Source organism: Erpetoichthys calabaricus, chromosome 8, assembly GCF_900747795.2.
Source record: "Erpetoichthys calabaricus chromosome 8, fErpCal1.3, whole genome shotgun sequence".
Taxonomy (NCBI): domain Eukaryota; kingdom Metazoa; phylum Chordata; class Cladistia; order Polypteriformes; family Polypteridae; genus Erpetoichthys; species Erpetoichthys calabaricus.
The window spans coordinates 57755299-57772101 of record NC_041401.2 but is presented as its reverse complement, the minus strand read 5'-3'; the positions used below and the strand labels follow the sequence as shown (position 1 = coordinate 57772101).

The 16803-nt window shown below is 40.4% G+C and overlaps 1 protein-coding gene across 1 annotated transcript in view; it reads right to left on the bottom strand.

Annotated features, from left to right (window-relative positions):
* zranb3 (zinc finger, RAN-binding domain containing 3) overlaps nt 1-16803 on the bottom strand; it is a 346469-nt gene that overhangs the window by 193505 nt on the left and 136161 nt on the right. Inside the window, exons 4-5 of the mRNA XM_028806547.2 lie at nt 10052-10230; nt 6635-6866 (exon numbers count right to left, since the gene is read on the bottom strand). Coding sequence (XP_028662380.2) covers nt 6635-6866; nt 10052-10230 — 411 coding nt within the window. The remainder of the gene's footprint in view (nt 1-6634; nt 6867-10051; nt 10231-16803) is intronic.

Here is a 16803-nt window from a genome sequence, read left to right as displayed (position 1 = left end):
GGTGTGAACAGGGGGGCTGTTCGCACACCTAGACGATACGGACGCTCGTCTAAAAATGCTGAAAGATTATCTTCACGTTGCTATCTTTTGTGCAGCTGCAGCTGCTTCCTGAAATGACATGCTGAACCGGTGCTTCGCATACTTAAAAGCACGAAGGGCACGTATTGATTTTTTTATCTGTCTCTCTCTATCTCTCTCTCTCTCTCTGCTCCTGACGGAGGGGGTGTGAGCTGCCGCCTTCAACAGCTTTGTGCCGTGGTGCTTCGCATACTTAAAAGCCAAACAGCACTATTGATTTGTTTGCTCCTTTGAAGAGGAAGATATGTTTGCATTCTTTTAATTGTGAGACGGAACTGTCATCTCTGTCTTGTCATGGAGCACAGTTTAAACTTTTGAAAAAGAGACAAATGTTTGTTTGCAGTGTTTGAATAACGTTTCTGTCTCTCTACAACCTCCTGTGTTTCTGCGCAAATCTGTGACCCAAGCATGACAATATAAAAATAACCATATAAACATATGGTTTCTACTTCGCGGATTTTCTAATTTCGCGGGTGGCTCTGGAACGCAACCCCCGCGATGGAGGAGGGATTACTGTATTCAACTTTTTTTTTTTTTTGTTCTTTATTTCGTCTTATACGATTTCTCGTATTAGAAATTTGTTAGTTTTCGCATACCCCTTGGGGTTAGAGCACAGGGTCAGCCATTGTACAGCGCCCCTGGAGCACTTACAGGTTAAGGGTCTTGCTCAAGGGCCCAGCAGAGTAGGATCTCTTTTGGCAGTGACGGGGATTCGAACCGGCAACCTTTTGGATACCAGCGCAGATCCTTAGCCTCAGAGCCACCACTCCGCCCTAAACTTAGTTGATATCATCCTGAAACTTCGCAAGGTCCCTCTGAAGTTGCTGAATATCACGAACAGCCTGTACACTGGAACTCTGTGGAGAGAATATTGACCTCGTTGAGAGGTTTACTTACATTGGCAGCAACATTCACATCTCTGGTGACTCTTCCTATGAAGTTAGTAGGCGGATTGGGAGAGTATGAGAGGTCATGAAGTTGTTGGAAAGGGATGTGTGGCGTTCCAGATATCTTTGCAAAAGGATGAAGGTCCAAGTCTTTAGCAAAACAGGAACCACCAGGACTCTATATGGATGCGAGACTTGGATGATATCCAGTGACCTGTGACAAAGACTGGAATCCTTTGGTAGTGTGTCTCTTCTGAGAATTTGTGTTGAACAAGCAGTTGCTTACAGAGTCCTGAATGAGGCGTATTATCTGAATTGTGAGTGTCAGTTACGGCACTATGGCCATGTGGGGTGATTCCCCAAGGTTGATCCGCCTTGCAGGATCCCCATTGTTGAGAACCTGAGCAGCTGGACCAATCCAAGGGAATGCTACATAATACATGGCTGCAGACAGTTATTTCCGGGCGGTGGGACTGGACCACATGTCTGTTTGACGATGTGGGTTCAGCTCCATGCTCCCATCTTCTATTAGGGAGCCCTGGAACCCAAAACTGTCGGTAATGTCACCGATGAGCTAGACAGTGAGGCAATAACATTAGAGCAAGGGGATGATGTAACAAAGTGCAAAAGTGCTTTTATTTACAGCCAATCAACAAAAACAAGTGAGTGTTCAAATAAAGTGCTGTGCATTCAAAGTTCAATAAATCCAATAAATAAATAATCCATTAAAAACGAGTGTCATTGTGGAGGAAAATACAAAAACACAATCTTTTAAAACCGAGTTAAAACGTTGTGCAGGAAGCTGTCTTTTAAAACAGTTACACAAATGAAAAGTCCAGTGCTTCTTTTCCATTAGTGTCTCACCTGCTTCTCCCATGCGGGCCCTGCAACAGGCGAGACGATCTCTCTGCAGCTGACCTTCTCTGTGCCTGACGCTACTACTGTCAGTCGCCTTACCGATCCTTGGCTATGGTCGGCTCACCGACAGTAACTTGGGATTCCACAACGACCAAGGCTCTCACGCTGGGGACACTACATCCCAAGTCCAGACTCCCGCTGCCTTCCGCGGCCATAAGCAGAGAGTCACTTGTCTCCCGGTCACTCCCGTCCTACATACTAAACTCTACGGAGTGACCACCTCTACTACTTACCCGGGTGTCGGCCAAACACCCAGGCTGCCAGCTCAGCTGCCGCAAGCCTGCTCTCTCTCGCTTTCCTTCACCGGCTTACTCTCACTCGCTCCCTTCCTGCTTCCTTCTTTTTTTTTTCCCTCCAACTGTCTTGGGCTTCTCTATATATAATGGATGTGGCAGCTGTGGCAATCAACAGTTACCGGGATCAATTACACTGCGGACCATCCCTCACCTGTGCACTTAGGTGAGACACGCCCACAGCACGAATCCACCCTGAAACCGCTTCAGCCACACTACCACGCCCCTTACAACGCTGCGAGCGCGGCGATTATTTATTTAAAACAAACTGGCCTTTGCTGGGAGAGCTGTGGACCCATAACACCACAGTCTGCCTGAGAACTGAGATCCCAAGCTGTTTCATTGTATGCTGGGTGCAACAATGCATTATACCAGTGTATACTCCCCAACCTGACCTGATATGTATACATGAGATGTCATAAAAAATAGCTGCCTGTTTTTTTTTCCCCCATCAACCACATTGGGATAATACATTCACTGCCTTGCTGAATTAAACTTTTACCTTACTGTTTGTTTTGATTTTGCTTATCCATTCTGCATTTACAAAAGACACTTCTCCCATGTTCATTGTACAGGTAAGATACTGTATCCTGCTTTGGCTCTTCAGCCTGTCGCACCTCCACTGGTGCTGTTAGGTCAGCTGCAGGGTTGTCAGCTGGAAACCACCTTTTCAGAGAGGTTTCTCACTCTAAACCAGTAAATCTCCCTGCAGTGGGGCCAGTTGCATCCTGGGGATGTCTCCCCACCACCCCCTGCAGCTGCCTTCACTGGGGTGTTGACCCCCAACCCAATATCTTTCCTCCACAGCCAAAGCCAGTAGATCCCTTTCTCCACTTCCTCTCCCAGTGCCTTTATGGCTTTCCTCAAGCTCACACCGTATAACAATTGGATTGTCACTTTGCCAACAAAGCCCATGCAACTGACCTCCACGGGGTAAACTCTGGCTTTCCAGCCAGCCTCTTGGCACTCCGCTGCCAGCTTGATATACCTCAAGTGCTTCCTTTCATGGGCTGCTATCATACCCTCCTCCCATGGGATGGTTAGTTCAATGAGCAGGACCCTCTTCTCCACCACAGACCACATGACAATGTCTGGCTGGAGAGTAGTTAATGCACCTGGAAGACCAGCTGTTTCCTGAGGTCTGCCGACATCTGCCACTCTTTGCCAGGTGTAAGCAGGCTAACCCTCTTCTGTGCAGGAGGTTGATATGTACTCCCGGACTTTACAAATCCTGCTAGGGCATGCTTAGCTATTGCCAGTATGCGGTTTGCCGCTACCCTCGCATTCCTTATGTGCGGGTCTGCAGAGACCTTTAGCTCCAACACAAGGTGAGCCTCTTCCTGTTTGTAACCCAGATTAAAAGACTTGGATAGGGAGCTCCAGTATGCTCCAGCTGAAGAGACCTGCATCTGAAAAGCAGAGGGGCAATCCCAGCCACTTATAGATGTAACTGTTAGCGAGACCATCCATCCTTTTGACTTCCGAATAGGCTATTTCGCATACCTTTAGAGGCCAAATGACCTGTTGGTATAGTGTGTGCCGATAAACCACACACCTTGTACTTCCCAAGCAGGTGGTTCTGCTCAATCTTTGCCAGCCCCTCAGCAAGTTGATACTTGGCTAGTTTTCCCATCTGCCTATCAGACAAGTCAGCGGTGTACTGCCTTCCCAGGCTTCGCAGTGGTTTCTCATCCAGTCATGGAATGGGCTCCACTCCTGCGACGAAGATTTTCCTGACTTGGCTTGCGGTATGCCTTTCCTTATCAATAGACTTCTTGATTTTGCGGCCTTAAACTTCATCCTTCCCCATGAGAGGAGCTTATCAAAATGCTTGAGGATCCTGATTGTGCATGGAGCTGTTTGAAGGATGCTTGTCACATCGTCCATGTAACTCCTCAGTGGTGGGAACCTCTCGCCTGATGGTAACTTGATACCTCCAACTACCTGCCTGACCCCTCTGAGAATTACCTCGAAGGCTATCACAAACAGGATGGGGGAGATGGTGCATCCCATTGCAAATCCACATTCTATCTGTTGCCATCCTCTCATGTAGCCCTCCAGAGTGATGCACATCTGTAGGTTACTGAAGTATCTGGCGATGATACTCTGCACATAACTCGGGACATGAAAGAACTCCAAAGCAATGTCTATCAACCTGTGTGGAACTGAGCTATATGCATTGGCAAAGTCTAACCACACCACATGCAAGTCACTTTTCTCTTTCTTGGCGTGCTGGATCTGATCCCAAATAAGAGAAGAGTGCTCCGTGCGTCCAGGGAAGCCTGGGATTCCAGCCTTTTGACAGCTCATGTCAATGTATCCATTTTCCATAATGAAGTTAGCCATCCTTCTTGCCAGAATCACAAAGAAGATCTTCCCCTCTACATTCAGCAAGGTGATGCTTCTGAACTGGCTGATGGTCTGGGAGTACTACTCTTTGGGAATGAACATACCAACAGCTTGCTGCCTCACTGCCAGAACTTGCTGTTTCCTCCAAGCTGTTTTCATTAAATTCCAAAGTATCCTGACTACCCAGGGGCAGTTCTTCTAGAGCTTATAGGGGAGCCCATTGGGCCCTGGGGCTGATGCTGACCTTGCCTTCTTCATTACTTCCTTCATTTTTCGCAACTAGGGTTTGGACATGTCAAAAGGCAATGTCGGTGGGCCTGGCCATGGAACATACCCTGGAGAGCTGAGTGTTGTGGCCAGTCTATCATCGCTATACTGGCTCTTGATGATTATCTCCAGGTCTTCCTTACTGACATCTACCTTGCCACTTCTCTTCTCATCCAGAAACTGTCCGGCATACCTGAAGGGATCGCTGAGGAAGCTGGTTTTCTCTTTTCTTCCTTCTTCTGATTATCTCCACTCTCAGCAGCCTGGCAAGGTTTTGCCCGAGTTCATCCCACAGCTCCTTCAAGCTGACCTTCTCATGAGGTACAGCTTTCCTCCAGCTCCGGCAGAGCAGCCACCTGGCTTTTATCAGCTGTTTGATCTCCTTCACTCTCCTTCCTTTTTTTGAGACTGAGGGCTCCTTCCTACTGACCTCACCAAACCTCTCTCTGCATACCTTGAAGATGATGTCCCCAACGATGCTGAGCTTGCTCTCAACACTTCCTCTCAATCATAGCTCCTACAGCTGACTCAAGTCTGCCACACCCCGAGTCATTTGCTTTAGGCCACTTGATCTTCTTGCGCCTACCTGGCTGTTTTGTCATTGGCTTTGTGGGATGTACCACTGGAAGGCTGGTGTCCTCATTTTCTCAGGGTACCTTCTCCATTGCAGGGTTTCCTTCAACTGCCTCAGACGACTCAGCACTGTTGGGTCCTGCTGCACTGTGGCTGCACTCCCGGCTAATTTTAAATTGAACTATTTTCTGAGATTTGTATGGTTTATGCAGTGTTGCCAAGTCCATAGTAAGCAATGTCCCTTACTTTCTTCTAAAAAAATAAAAAACATTATAAACCCCAAATGGCTGTTTTTTCAGTGAGTTTTGCTATTGCAGGATCACATGGGAAACTTGATATATTTAAAAGGAAACTTGACATGAAGCATAATTTGGGCACTCCAGATGGTGGCAGCATGGTGCATTTGGTCAACAATGCACTAAATTTTACTGTGTACACCACATGTGGCAATAAATCTGAAATGAACTTGATACACTACATAATTTTCTGAATGCACAGACTTGCATTTTTGAAAAAGCCAGCACCACTTCTGTCCACCTGCATAACACCAATAAATTTACAATATCAATCAACAATCTACTTCAAGTGCCTTCTGAAGTAAGAAAAATACAGAATTAAAAAAAAATACAAATTAAATGAGCCATGATGGGCAACCACATTTACTTCTACAGCTTATGGAGATGTAATTTTCAGAATGTGACAGAGAACAACAAAAGATGTCACTTTCAAGTTAGTAAATGTAATTAGTACCTTTTATGGTTTTTTGTTAGTAAAAATTTATTCACTCTCACTGACTAATGAGGTAGTACTAATTTTAGACTTTGATGGGAATGCAGAGTCTAGATTTTTAGCAGGATTTAGCTTTGAGTAAATCGATATTAAATAGCCTTTGTAACATTACCAAGCACTAATTGCTGATGTCCTGTAATAACGAATTGTGCTGCATTCTCTTCCATACAATGCAATAATCCACCCACACCATTGGGGGCCCCCCTCCTGTAGATGCTTTTTACGGTACATGGATGAGAGTACCTTGTGATGAAGTGGTTCCCAATTCAGTTTTAACTTATTTCTTGCACTGGGCTCTGCTGGAATAGTTTTGCATTCTTTGTGACACTGAATTAAAATAAATATATTCAAACACTAATGAATGAAGGGAAGTATGGATGTAAGGATAAATATATTATGCTGAGATACCTTGTATCTACCGGAGATACTAATATTTAACAACACACACTTCCTATATATCTTTCAGTATTTTTCAGGTACCTCTTCAGGTCTTCCAAGAGCAGGTGTTCCTGTAAGAAGAATGGCTCGACTGGCCTTTTGCAACATGGGTACCAGAATTTTACTGCGAGCCGCATTTCTTGACTTCAGGTAATGTGATTCATCCACTACAATAATTTTGAAGTTCTGTTTATGAAGAGTATGTATCAAGGTAGTGGCGTCACTAGTCAGAAGTCCATATCCTAATATTGTAACTTTGCTTGTAGAAATTCTCCTAAAACAAAATCAAATTCACACTTACCAACAGGCAGATAAGTAGTCAGGTTGAAACAAACAATAAGGGAAGCATAGTAAACTGCACACACATATGATCACAACAAACAGTATTTGGAGCAATGAGGTAGAATTAAAAAAAAAAAAAAAGATTTCATAATAGACTGCTACATATTAGATTCATTACCTCTTTCTCTCTATTATACAAATATATATATACACAGTGGAACCTCGGTGCACGAACATCTCGGTACACGTACAACTTGGTTTATGACCAAAATGTTCGCCAAACTTTTGCCTCGGTTCATGACCACACACTCGGTATACGAACAAGCCAGTTTCCCTTTCGGTTTGTGCGCGCCGATGATTTCCGCACGTGTTGCATTGTTCTCCGTGCGTCCGTGCTTTCGCTGTGAAGTCTTTGTGCTCTATTTCATTTCCCTTCTGGTTCGTACACGTCGATTACTGTATTTAAGCACGTGTTCAGCCTCTCCCTGTTCATTGTTCTCAGTCAGACGTGCGTGCTTTACCTGTGAACTCTTTGTGCCCTACAGTATTTCGTGTGCTTTTGCAGTTAACCATGGCTTCTAAGCAAGTGAAGAGTGGTGAGAATTATTGAGACTTAATTATGAGAAGTGTTGCAATGTCACTTTTCTTTTTTTTCAAATGTTCATTTTTTCCCTGTGCTTAAAACTCATTTAAAAAGTGTGTTTACAGCGATCGGGTTGTAATGCTATTCGCGTGAACTTGGTTGGCTTTTAAATAAAGTTTGGATTTGTACAAATGTTCCTTTTTTTCCCCCCTGTGCTTAAAACTCATTTAAAAAGTGTTTATACAGCAATCGGATTGTAAGGCTATAGCGCGAACTGCTGCAATGTTACGGGGGGGGGGGGGCTCACGTGCTGCTGAGAGAGAGCCTGAGCATGCAGCTGAGGGGGGGGGGGGGGGTCTCGCATGCTGCTGAGAGAGAGAGAGAGAGAGAGAGAGAGAGCCTGCGCATGCAGCTGAGCAGGGAGCCTGGGTGTTTGTGTCAGTGTTATTCAATGTTTTTACATTAGTTTACTATTACACTGTGCATTCTATGGTGTAATTAACTATATTTGTGCTTAAAAATCTTTAAAAAAATATATTTACATTCAGTTCGTACGGTCTGGAACGGATTAATTGTATTTACATACAATCCTATGGGGGAAATTGCTTCGGTTCACGACCAAATCGGTTTACGACCAGAGGTTTGGAACGAATTATGGCCGTGAACCGAAGTTCCACTGTATATATATATATATATATATATATATATATATATATATATAAATATATACATACTGTATATATATATATATATATATATAAATATAAAAATATATATATAAAAATATATATATGCAGTGTTTAAATGTAATACAGATAGAAAATATTACTAGCTTCTCTTTATCTTTTCATTGTGATATAATATAACTTTGCAGACTTCCTGCCTCCTGTATTTAATCTGCATATGCTCCAGATGTTTGTATGACTCTTCCCTATTGACTTCAGTGTCCTCATATATTCAAAAAGAATGGTTTTGTATTGCCTGATAATTTAAAATATGACCAAGTTAATTTGTGTAGGTGTACTGTGAAAAAATGATGCCAAAGCCATGGCTGTTTTCTATACTGAATCCATTGTTGCCTAGAAAAGTTTGAATGCTCACTACTTAATTTTGTCTTTTTTTTTTTTTTCAAATACAGGTTTAAAAAAAAAAAGTAAATCTTTGTATAATAGTTTTTTTTTTACTTTTAACATCTTTAAGAATCTCCAGTACACTTGTAATTGACTCTTAAATTCCTAATGTATTTCTTTAAAATAAAGTAATGGATATTTTTATTTCACCCTATTGTTGAATTGGGTGGGCAAATTAACAAATTATATTGGTACCACTGGAACTGATGTCAAATACTTATTCTAAAAATAATGCCAATATCTCAATGTGTAAATTCCACTGAAGACTTTCTTATAGGTTTTTTCTACTGAAGTCACACTTAGATGCTCAAACTTGAGTATACGTGCACGTTGTAGATCAAGCATGAGGTATATCTGATTTCCGATGAATACATATTTTAGTTATATTAAAATACGTAAATGTTACTCTCATTATGAGCAAGTTAATCTTTTCACCCTATGCTTTTACTTAAAGTGCAGGATTCTTTTTTTCATTTCTCTTAAATTATTTTTAAAATGATGCACAAAACACTGATTTTAAGATTTATTATAATATTGTATTGTAATATTGTAATTGCAGTACCAAATATGAATTAACCATTATTTTATCATTTACATCTAAACTATCCATCCATCCATCCATTTTCCAACCCGCTGAACACACAAACACACCCAGCACACACTAGGGCCAATTTAGAATCGCCAATCCACCTAACCTGCATGTCTTTGGACTGTGGGAGGAAACCGGAGTGCCCAGAGGAAACCCATGCAGACATGGGGAGAACATGCAAACTCCATGCAGGGAGGACCCGGGAAGCGAACCCAGGTCTCCTAACTGCGAGGCAGCAGTGCTACCACTGCGCCACCGTGCCGCCCTACATCTAAACTATAAATGATTAAATCAAAAGAAATATTTTGCAGAATATTTTATTAACTGAGAAGTGAACAAATTGCTACAAATCAAGACACAGCATAAGGACATGCACATATATAGTACACACTTAACATACGTCACTATTCACAACATAGAAAAAACACATAAACTTGAACTTCCAAATTTCAAGCAGAGCATATTAAGACAATAGAGCAATACAATAAAATAATTTATTAAGGGTTTGAATATAAAACAGAAAAGAAATGCAGTCCTCAAAATATTTCTTAAGGAAAAAACTAATGTCAAATCAAGATTTTTACAAAAAAAATAAAAATAAAAAAAAACTTTTAAACTATCTAAGTAGAATCTGTTCTTTCATTGAGAAATAAATAAACTGAATTTAAAGTGACTTTATCAAAAGACTGATTGATTGATTTATCATTTGTCAGCTCTCGTGGCTCAGGTGTTTTGACGGAATTATTTGTTTAATTAAAAGAATAAAAAATAAAAAATAAAAATCAAAAACAAGAGTAAAATGGGACTAGAAGTTAAAGTGCAACTGTGATTATTCTCAAAACATTGTTGAAAATAAAGGAAAAGTACAAAGTTACCCAGTATCTGCTTTACTCTCTACAAGATTAATATCATCTGGGATTAACTCAGGAAACCATTTCTCAATTTCTTCAATCCAAGGATACTTCAATGATGATGGCACAACTATTAACAAGGGCCAATCCTCTTTATATATATATGCCACTGAGATTGCTTGAAGTGTTTTTCCAAGACCCATCTAGGAAATACATGAAGAAAGAACTAAAAAAAAATGGCAAAATAAAAACTTTTCAATGTAAGAAACATTTGCAAACACCCCTACTACTATTAATCAAATAAAATGAAAAAAAAAATCAAAAACAATATGGTCACAAACATCTCATTAACTTCAAAAACTGTAAGTTTAATTAAAAAAAATGAAAGTGGATATATAAACATGCTTTGTGCATTTTTAAAACATTGGGCCTCATGTACAAATGGTGTACACACAAAAAAGTTGTATACATGTATTTTCCAAGCTCAATTCGAGATGTGTAAAAACTAAACTTAGCGTAAAGCCATGCAAATTTTCAAGGCAGCCTCACACCATGCGTACACACTTTTCTGCTCGATTTTGGAAACTGGCGGCATTCAGCGTCAAAGCAGTGCTACGTCTGTGGTCTTTCTTTTTTAGATTCATATCCATGACACGGGCTATATCAAATAAAAGATATGCAATTAATTTTGGTGTAACAAATTTAAGGCACTTTGTTGTAATCATTCTGTAACAGGAGTAATCATTCTGCACGGAGTGCCAAACTATTCCAAACACAATGCCTACTTTAGCGTTGTTACTCTCAGTGCACCAAAGAGAATACTTTAGCCTGTTTATTGTATTTGTGTGTGGTATCACGGCTGTACAGGTGTTGTTGAGAGTGCAGAGGATTACAGCTTACAACAGAGGATACAGCTTCCAGCTCTAGAGGTCATTAATAGCACATGCTGCCTCAAGAAAGCCACTAGCATCTGCATGGATTCCACACACCCATGCCACAGTCTATTTGAACTTCTCTCATCCAGTGAACACTTCAGAGCCTTTCCTGCACAGACCTCAAGGTTCAGAAACTGTTTCATCTCAAGAGCTATAAATGTAATCAGTCCTTCAAGTGCTTCAGTAGAAATGTCTGTACTTATAATTACAATTAATCTCACTGTAAACTTGCACAACAACTAATATTTTATATATTTTAAATATAATAATATATTTTATATAGGCTCCTGTCAATAATGGAGAATCCACTGCATCCACTGAACAGTATCATCTCCAGACAGAGGAGCAGCTTCAGTGACAGACTGCTGTCACTTTCCTGCTCCACTGACAGACTGAGGAGATCATTCCTCCCCCACACTATGTGACTCTTCAATTCCACCCGGGGGTGGGGGCCGGCTTTTGGGGGGTGGGGTAAATGTTAACATTATTCAAAGTTATTGTCTGTCTGTATACCAGCATTGTTATCACTCTTTAATTTAATATTGTTTTTCATTAGTATGGTGCTGCTGGAGTATGTGAATTTCCCCTTGGGATTAATAAAGTATCTATCTATCTATCTATCTATCTATCTATCTATCTATCTATCTATCTATCTATCTATCTATCTATCTATTGCACAATCTGAGCCACTTTATGAACCATATGCACTATCTGCACTATATGTACTGTACATGTCTATTGTACTTATGCTTTCACATTATATATTTTTTTCACATTATTATTAGCATTTTATAGGAAAATAAGTTTATGGAGGATTTGCATATTGAATCTTATTGTACCATACAATAACAATAAAACAATTCAATTTAACTGAATGTATTTACAGATGATAATGACTGGCTTCTAAGTCGATTTAGATTTCTAAGAGCTATCATCTTGGAGCTATGTGCTGTTAGAATACTAGGATGTATACCTGATATCATTTTTAGGATGAAATCCATTAAAGCAGGCATGTCAAACACGCGGCCCGCAACAGAAATCTGTGCGGCCCGCATGACAGATCCTAGTTAGCACTGAACTTGTACAAAATGATTACTATCGTTTGTGATTGAATCATTCTGCATCTTCGGCATTACTTATTGACTTTTCTTACTTCTGCCTTCTGACAAAAGCGCGTTTTCCCAAGGCATTACGGTACCGGAAACATCATCTGCTAGTATAGCCATGAGCTTTGACCAAAGTTAATGAGCCGCAGCATCACAACTGAAGCGCTAGGCTGCAGCAGCGGGCAGCAGGGGTGGCCTTAGGCATGTGCAAACTGTGCACCTGCACAGTGCAGCCAAATCCCAGGGGCCGCCACGCCAATATATATTGAATATAAAACAGAAAGAGAAAATAACGACACAGCTGACGGCAATGAGGCCGAAAAACATTGTGTTTCTTGTTAATTAGTACGCTGTATTTACAAATTCGCTAGAGTTGGAGCAGTAAGCTATATGTAGTATTATAATAACGTTCTGCAGTAATGAGAATATCATGGGCCGCCACTTGGTTTTCAAATTACGGACACGCGCATATAGAAGCGTGTCATGAGAATGAGGTGGCTAGGCAGTGTCCACAATGGATGTGGCCATCCGCCGTGCATAAGATACCGTATTGACATTGCCAGGCGAAGGGGCCACCGATTCTTTCTCTGCCCAGGGCCGCCACGAGCCTAGAGCCGCCCCTGCTAAGGCTACACTACTGGCTGGGCTGCTGAGACTGGCCACTGGGCAGAACTGACCATCACGAGTAGTAATAGCCCGCATATTTTCACGTTTTTTTCCTCTAGTTTCATGTAATTTTGTGCTAGTATTGTAATGAACAGTTAGTGCAGACTACAGCTGAAGATCTGAAGTGGATGCGAGAAGTTGGCGAGTTGTTTATTAACATATTTTTGTGATTTTGAATTTGTAAAATTATTTTAGTTCAGGTGGCTTTTTGCATATCGGCTTATTTTACAATATAAACTTTGAAGTAAACTTAGTAAAGTAAAATTAGATTTTTGGAGGATTTGTTTTCCAACTTGAATTACTGAGCAATGAATTCAGTGAGCATTTTCATGATTTCAGTTCACACAAACAGGGCATTGCGCTGTTCTCTTACAACGTTGAGAATGCGCCTGAGAATATCCAAATGGAATTGATTGAAGTGCAGTCAGATTCTATTCTGAAGGTAAAATACAACGAAGTTGGTGTGCCAGGCTTGTATGCTTACCTGCCACCCTCGTATGTGCAGATCCGTAAGCTGGCATCGAGAGTACTGTTCAGAAGCACTTACTTTTGTGAGCAATTGTTTTCGTTAATGAAAGCTACCAAAACCCCACATCGCTCAAGACTTACCGTCGAGCACCTTTCATCCCTCATAAAAGTTGTAGCTACACAAGATTTCAAGCCTGATATTGACGAACTGGTTACTAACAAGAGATGCCAAGTGACGGGACAAAAGAAATAAATCTCACACTGTAAGGCTCCTATATAAGCAATGAATATAATATAATGAATATAATATAATAAGGCCCTAGCTAAGAGGCTAAGACTCTAATTCTACACTGTTGTATGGAGACTGTATGGAAATAAATTGCTTTTCTTTAAACTTTAAGTGTTACATTTTTTAAAGTTTTCAGTATTGGAAAGAAAGCTACAGTAACTTTGTATAATAGTATAATAGTATTTGTTACAGTGCGGCCTGCTGACGCACGTATGGCAGTCGAAGCGGCCCACCAATGGTAGTGAGTTTGACATGCCTGCATTAAAGTATGTATTTTACATTTTACAAATAAATTGTTAACGTCATTTAAATAATTAATACTCTTAATAATTAAACATGGGGTCATGGTGACACAGTGGTAGCAATGAGCTGGCGCACTGCTCAGGGATTGTTCCTGCCTTGCTCTCTACATTTGCTAGGACTAGCACAACCCTGGATGAATGGATGGATGGAATAAGTAAAATATGTACTGTAATGAAGATTTTTCAATGTTACTTAAACTTTTTGAAGAATGGGCATTTCAAGCTTGCAGCTGCTTTTTTCATTAATTACGGACGCTTATTGTGTGGTGATTGGTTACATGAAGAAAGAAAACAGAAGAGCAGAAATAGGAGGATGGTACATTTGACAGACACAGAACTGCTACAATAAATTATTCCATACAGGGTCATGCACGTCCTAGCAGGCATCTTGTGGGAGGCAGGAACAATCCCTGGAGGGGGCACTAACTCATCGCTATCACTGCGACACTGTGCCCCCATAATACATGCGTTAATGCATTTCATCATGAAAATAATATCAAGTATACACCTTAGCATTCTAAAATGTTCAGAGAGCTATAATATCATCATTGTAGCTCTGTGTGGTGATCACTACCATAAGAGAAAGCCTGCTTAAGAAGCATGTAGCAATTAACAACTGGGTCAGGGAACAAAGTAAATTAAATATTGATTTTAAGATCAACATTCTACTTTAATGACAAAATAAACTACGAGATTAAAGTGGAAATGTCGAGATTAAAGTCAACATTTTGACTTTAATTTCAAAATAAACCTTTTTTTTTTCACCATGTCCCTATTGTTTTTCTTTCTTCTCTGTGGCCCTAATACGCTTCCGTTGAACACTCGCCTTTTCACATCAACTTTGACATCTGAACACTTCTTTTTTTATTTTACGCACTGTGCGATACTCTGAACTTGAACTTTTCAGCTCCTCTCCTTCAATTTCCTTCTGTTGCTAAGTCATACGACTAGCCACCAAATTGTATGTTTTTCTGTGCCTCCACTTCACGGAGAAATTCTTCTTTTTTATACTTGCCTTTACCATTTTCTTTTACCAAAACCATGAACAGAAGGGGCTATTTATATTGATTTGCATATTCAAATATGTACAATTCTGGGAGGAGTCGGGGTGGGGCTATAGGCACATGCATGTGTGTTAAAATTCACGTTGTTTGGCATTTACAAAGGAGAAGTGTGTGGAAATTTTCTCGCGCACAGTTTCATGTGAATCTGAATTTTTTTTTGTGCATATGCACAGTTCTGTTTTTGTCCAAATGCCATTTTTTAGTGTGAATTCTATGCATGGCATTATACATGAGGCCCATGGTGAAGACCATAAACAAAAATCTTGGGTATCTTTTACACTGTGCAATACAGGTACAGTTTAATTTTATTGGAGTTCAATTTTATCACAGCAGAGGAAATTTCTTATACATATTTCTTATTTCGAATCATGAATTTGTATGTGTGCTACTGTTCAAGCAAAACATTGTCCTGGCACTGATGAGCTAGGATGCACTTACTAAAATATGCTCCTTCTAGATGCACTTCTTCTCCAGATCCATGTACTCTTCTGTTTTTTGTGAAGAGTCAGGCTCTGTGCTTCTTTGGCGAGCCTCAGTCTCAACATGTTGCCATTGGGACACTATTTGCACAGTGTAATGTTCTCTTCTATGCAAAAGAATCCTGGCTTATAAGGTAATTCCTTGACAAACAGTGCCCTCGATAATGTTTGGGGCAAAGATACATTTTTCCTTGATTTACCTGCTCCACAGTTTAAACTTATAAATCAAACAATTCAGATGTGAACATTGCATTACTGTAAGGGTATTTGCATACATTTCGGCCACACCATCTAGAAATTACAATACTTGCTCTACATGGTCCACCCATGTCAGGGAGAGCATTGAGATGCTCCACTACTTGAGAAAACATGAAGTCCAAAAAAGATGTGTGCTTTAAATTAGGAATATCATCTTGATCACGAAGTACACAACTTTTAAAGGTCTTTCACAATAGCTCCTTTTCACTGTTTGTCTCAATTTAAAAATTTCGATGATCTTTGGATTTCATGTGAAGAGTAGACCTTCTAACATTATTACAGCCCTCAGCTGGATGGATTAGTCTTGTTTTGATATAAGACTGATTTTTCAGAACATCATTTTCAAAACTGACAAAACAGTTCCTTTCAAGCCTTTCAAACTGATGAGTTTGCATTGTGGTCTTACTAATCTCTTTTCTTCTTTCAAAATTTGCCAGAACATATGCTTTAGAGATGGATGTGATATATGGTTAGATTTTTGAAAAAACCTCCAATATTCCATTATCTTATGATTAATTATAATTAAAGATATTTTAGTTAAATTAGGTGCTCTTTTTGTACACTTGTTTCATACTTTCATTCACATCCCCACTGAATAAATTGTTTTTCACCACCTACCAATATGAACTAGATTATCGATACTAATAAAAGGCAAAGCCCTCACTGACTGACTGACTGACTGACTGACTGACTGACTGACTGACTGACTGACTGACTGACTGACTGACTGACTGACTCACTCACTCACTCACTCACTCACTCACTCATCACTAATTCTCCAACTTCCCGTGTAGGTAGAAGGCTGAAATTTGGCAGGCTCATTCCTTACAGCTTACTTACAAAAGTTAGGCAGGTTTCATTTCGAAATTCTACGCGTAATGGTCATAACTGGAACCTCTTTTTTGTCCATATACTGTAATTGAAGGCAGCAAGATGGCCGTAGGAGACGGAGTTGCGTGTCGCGTCATCATGCCTCCCGCGTAATCACGTGATCTGACTGTGAACTCAGTACGTAGAAAAGAAGGAGGAGCCCCAAAGAGCGCTGAAGAAAACATTCATTACACAATTGACAAGGCAGCGAAACAATAAGAAGCGAGTGAGTGACGCATACAAGCATCTTCATAAGACACGAGGTATAAAAAAGCACGGTGTAAACCGTAAGTTTAAATTAAGTTTATAGAAACGCTCCCGCTGCCGTTTGCAATACCA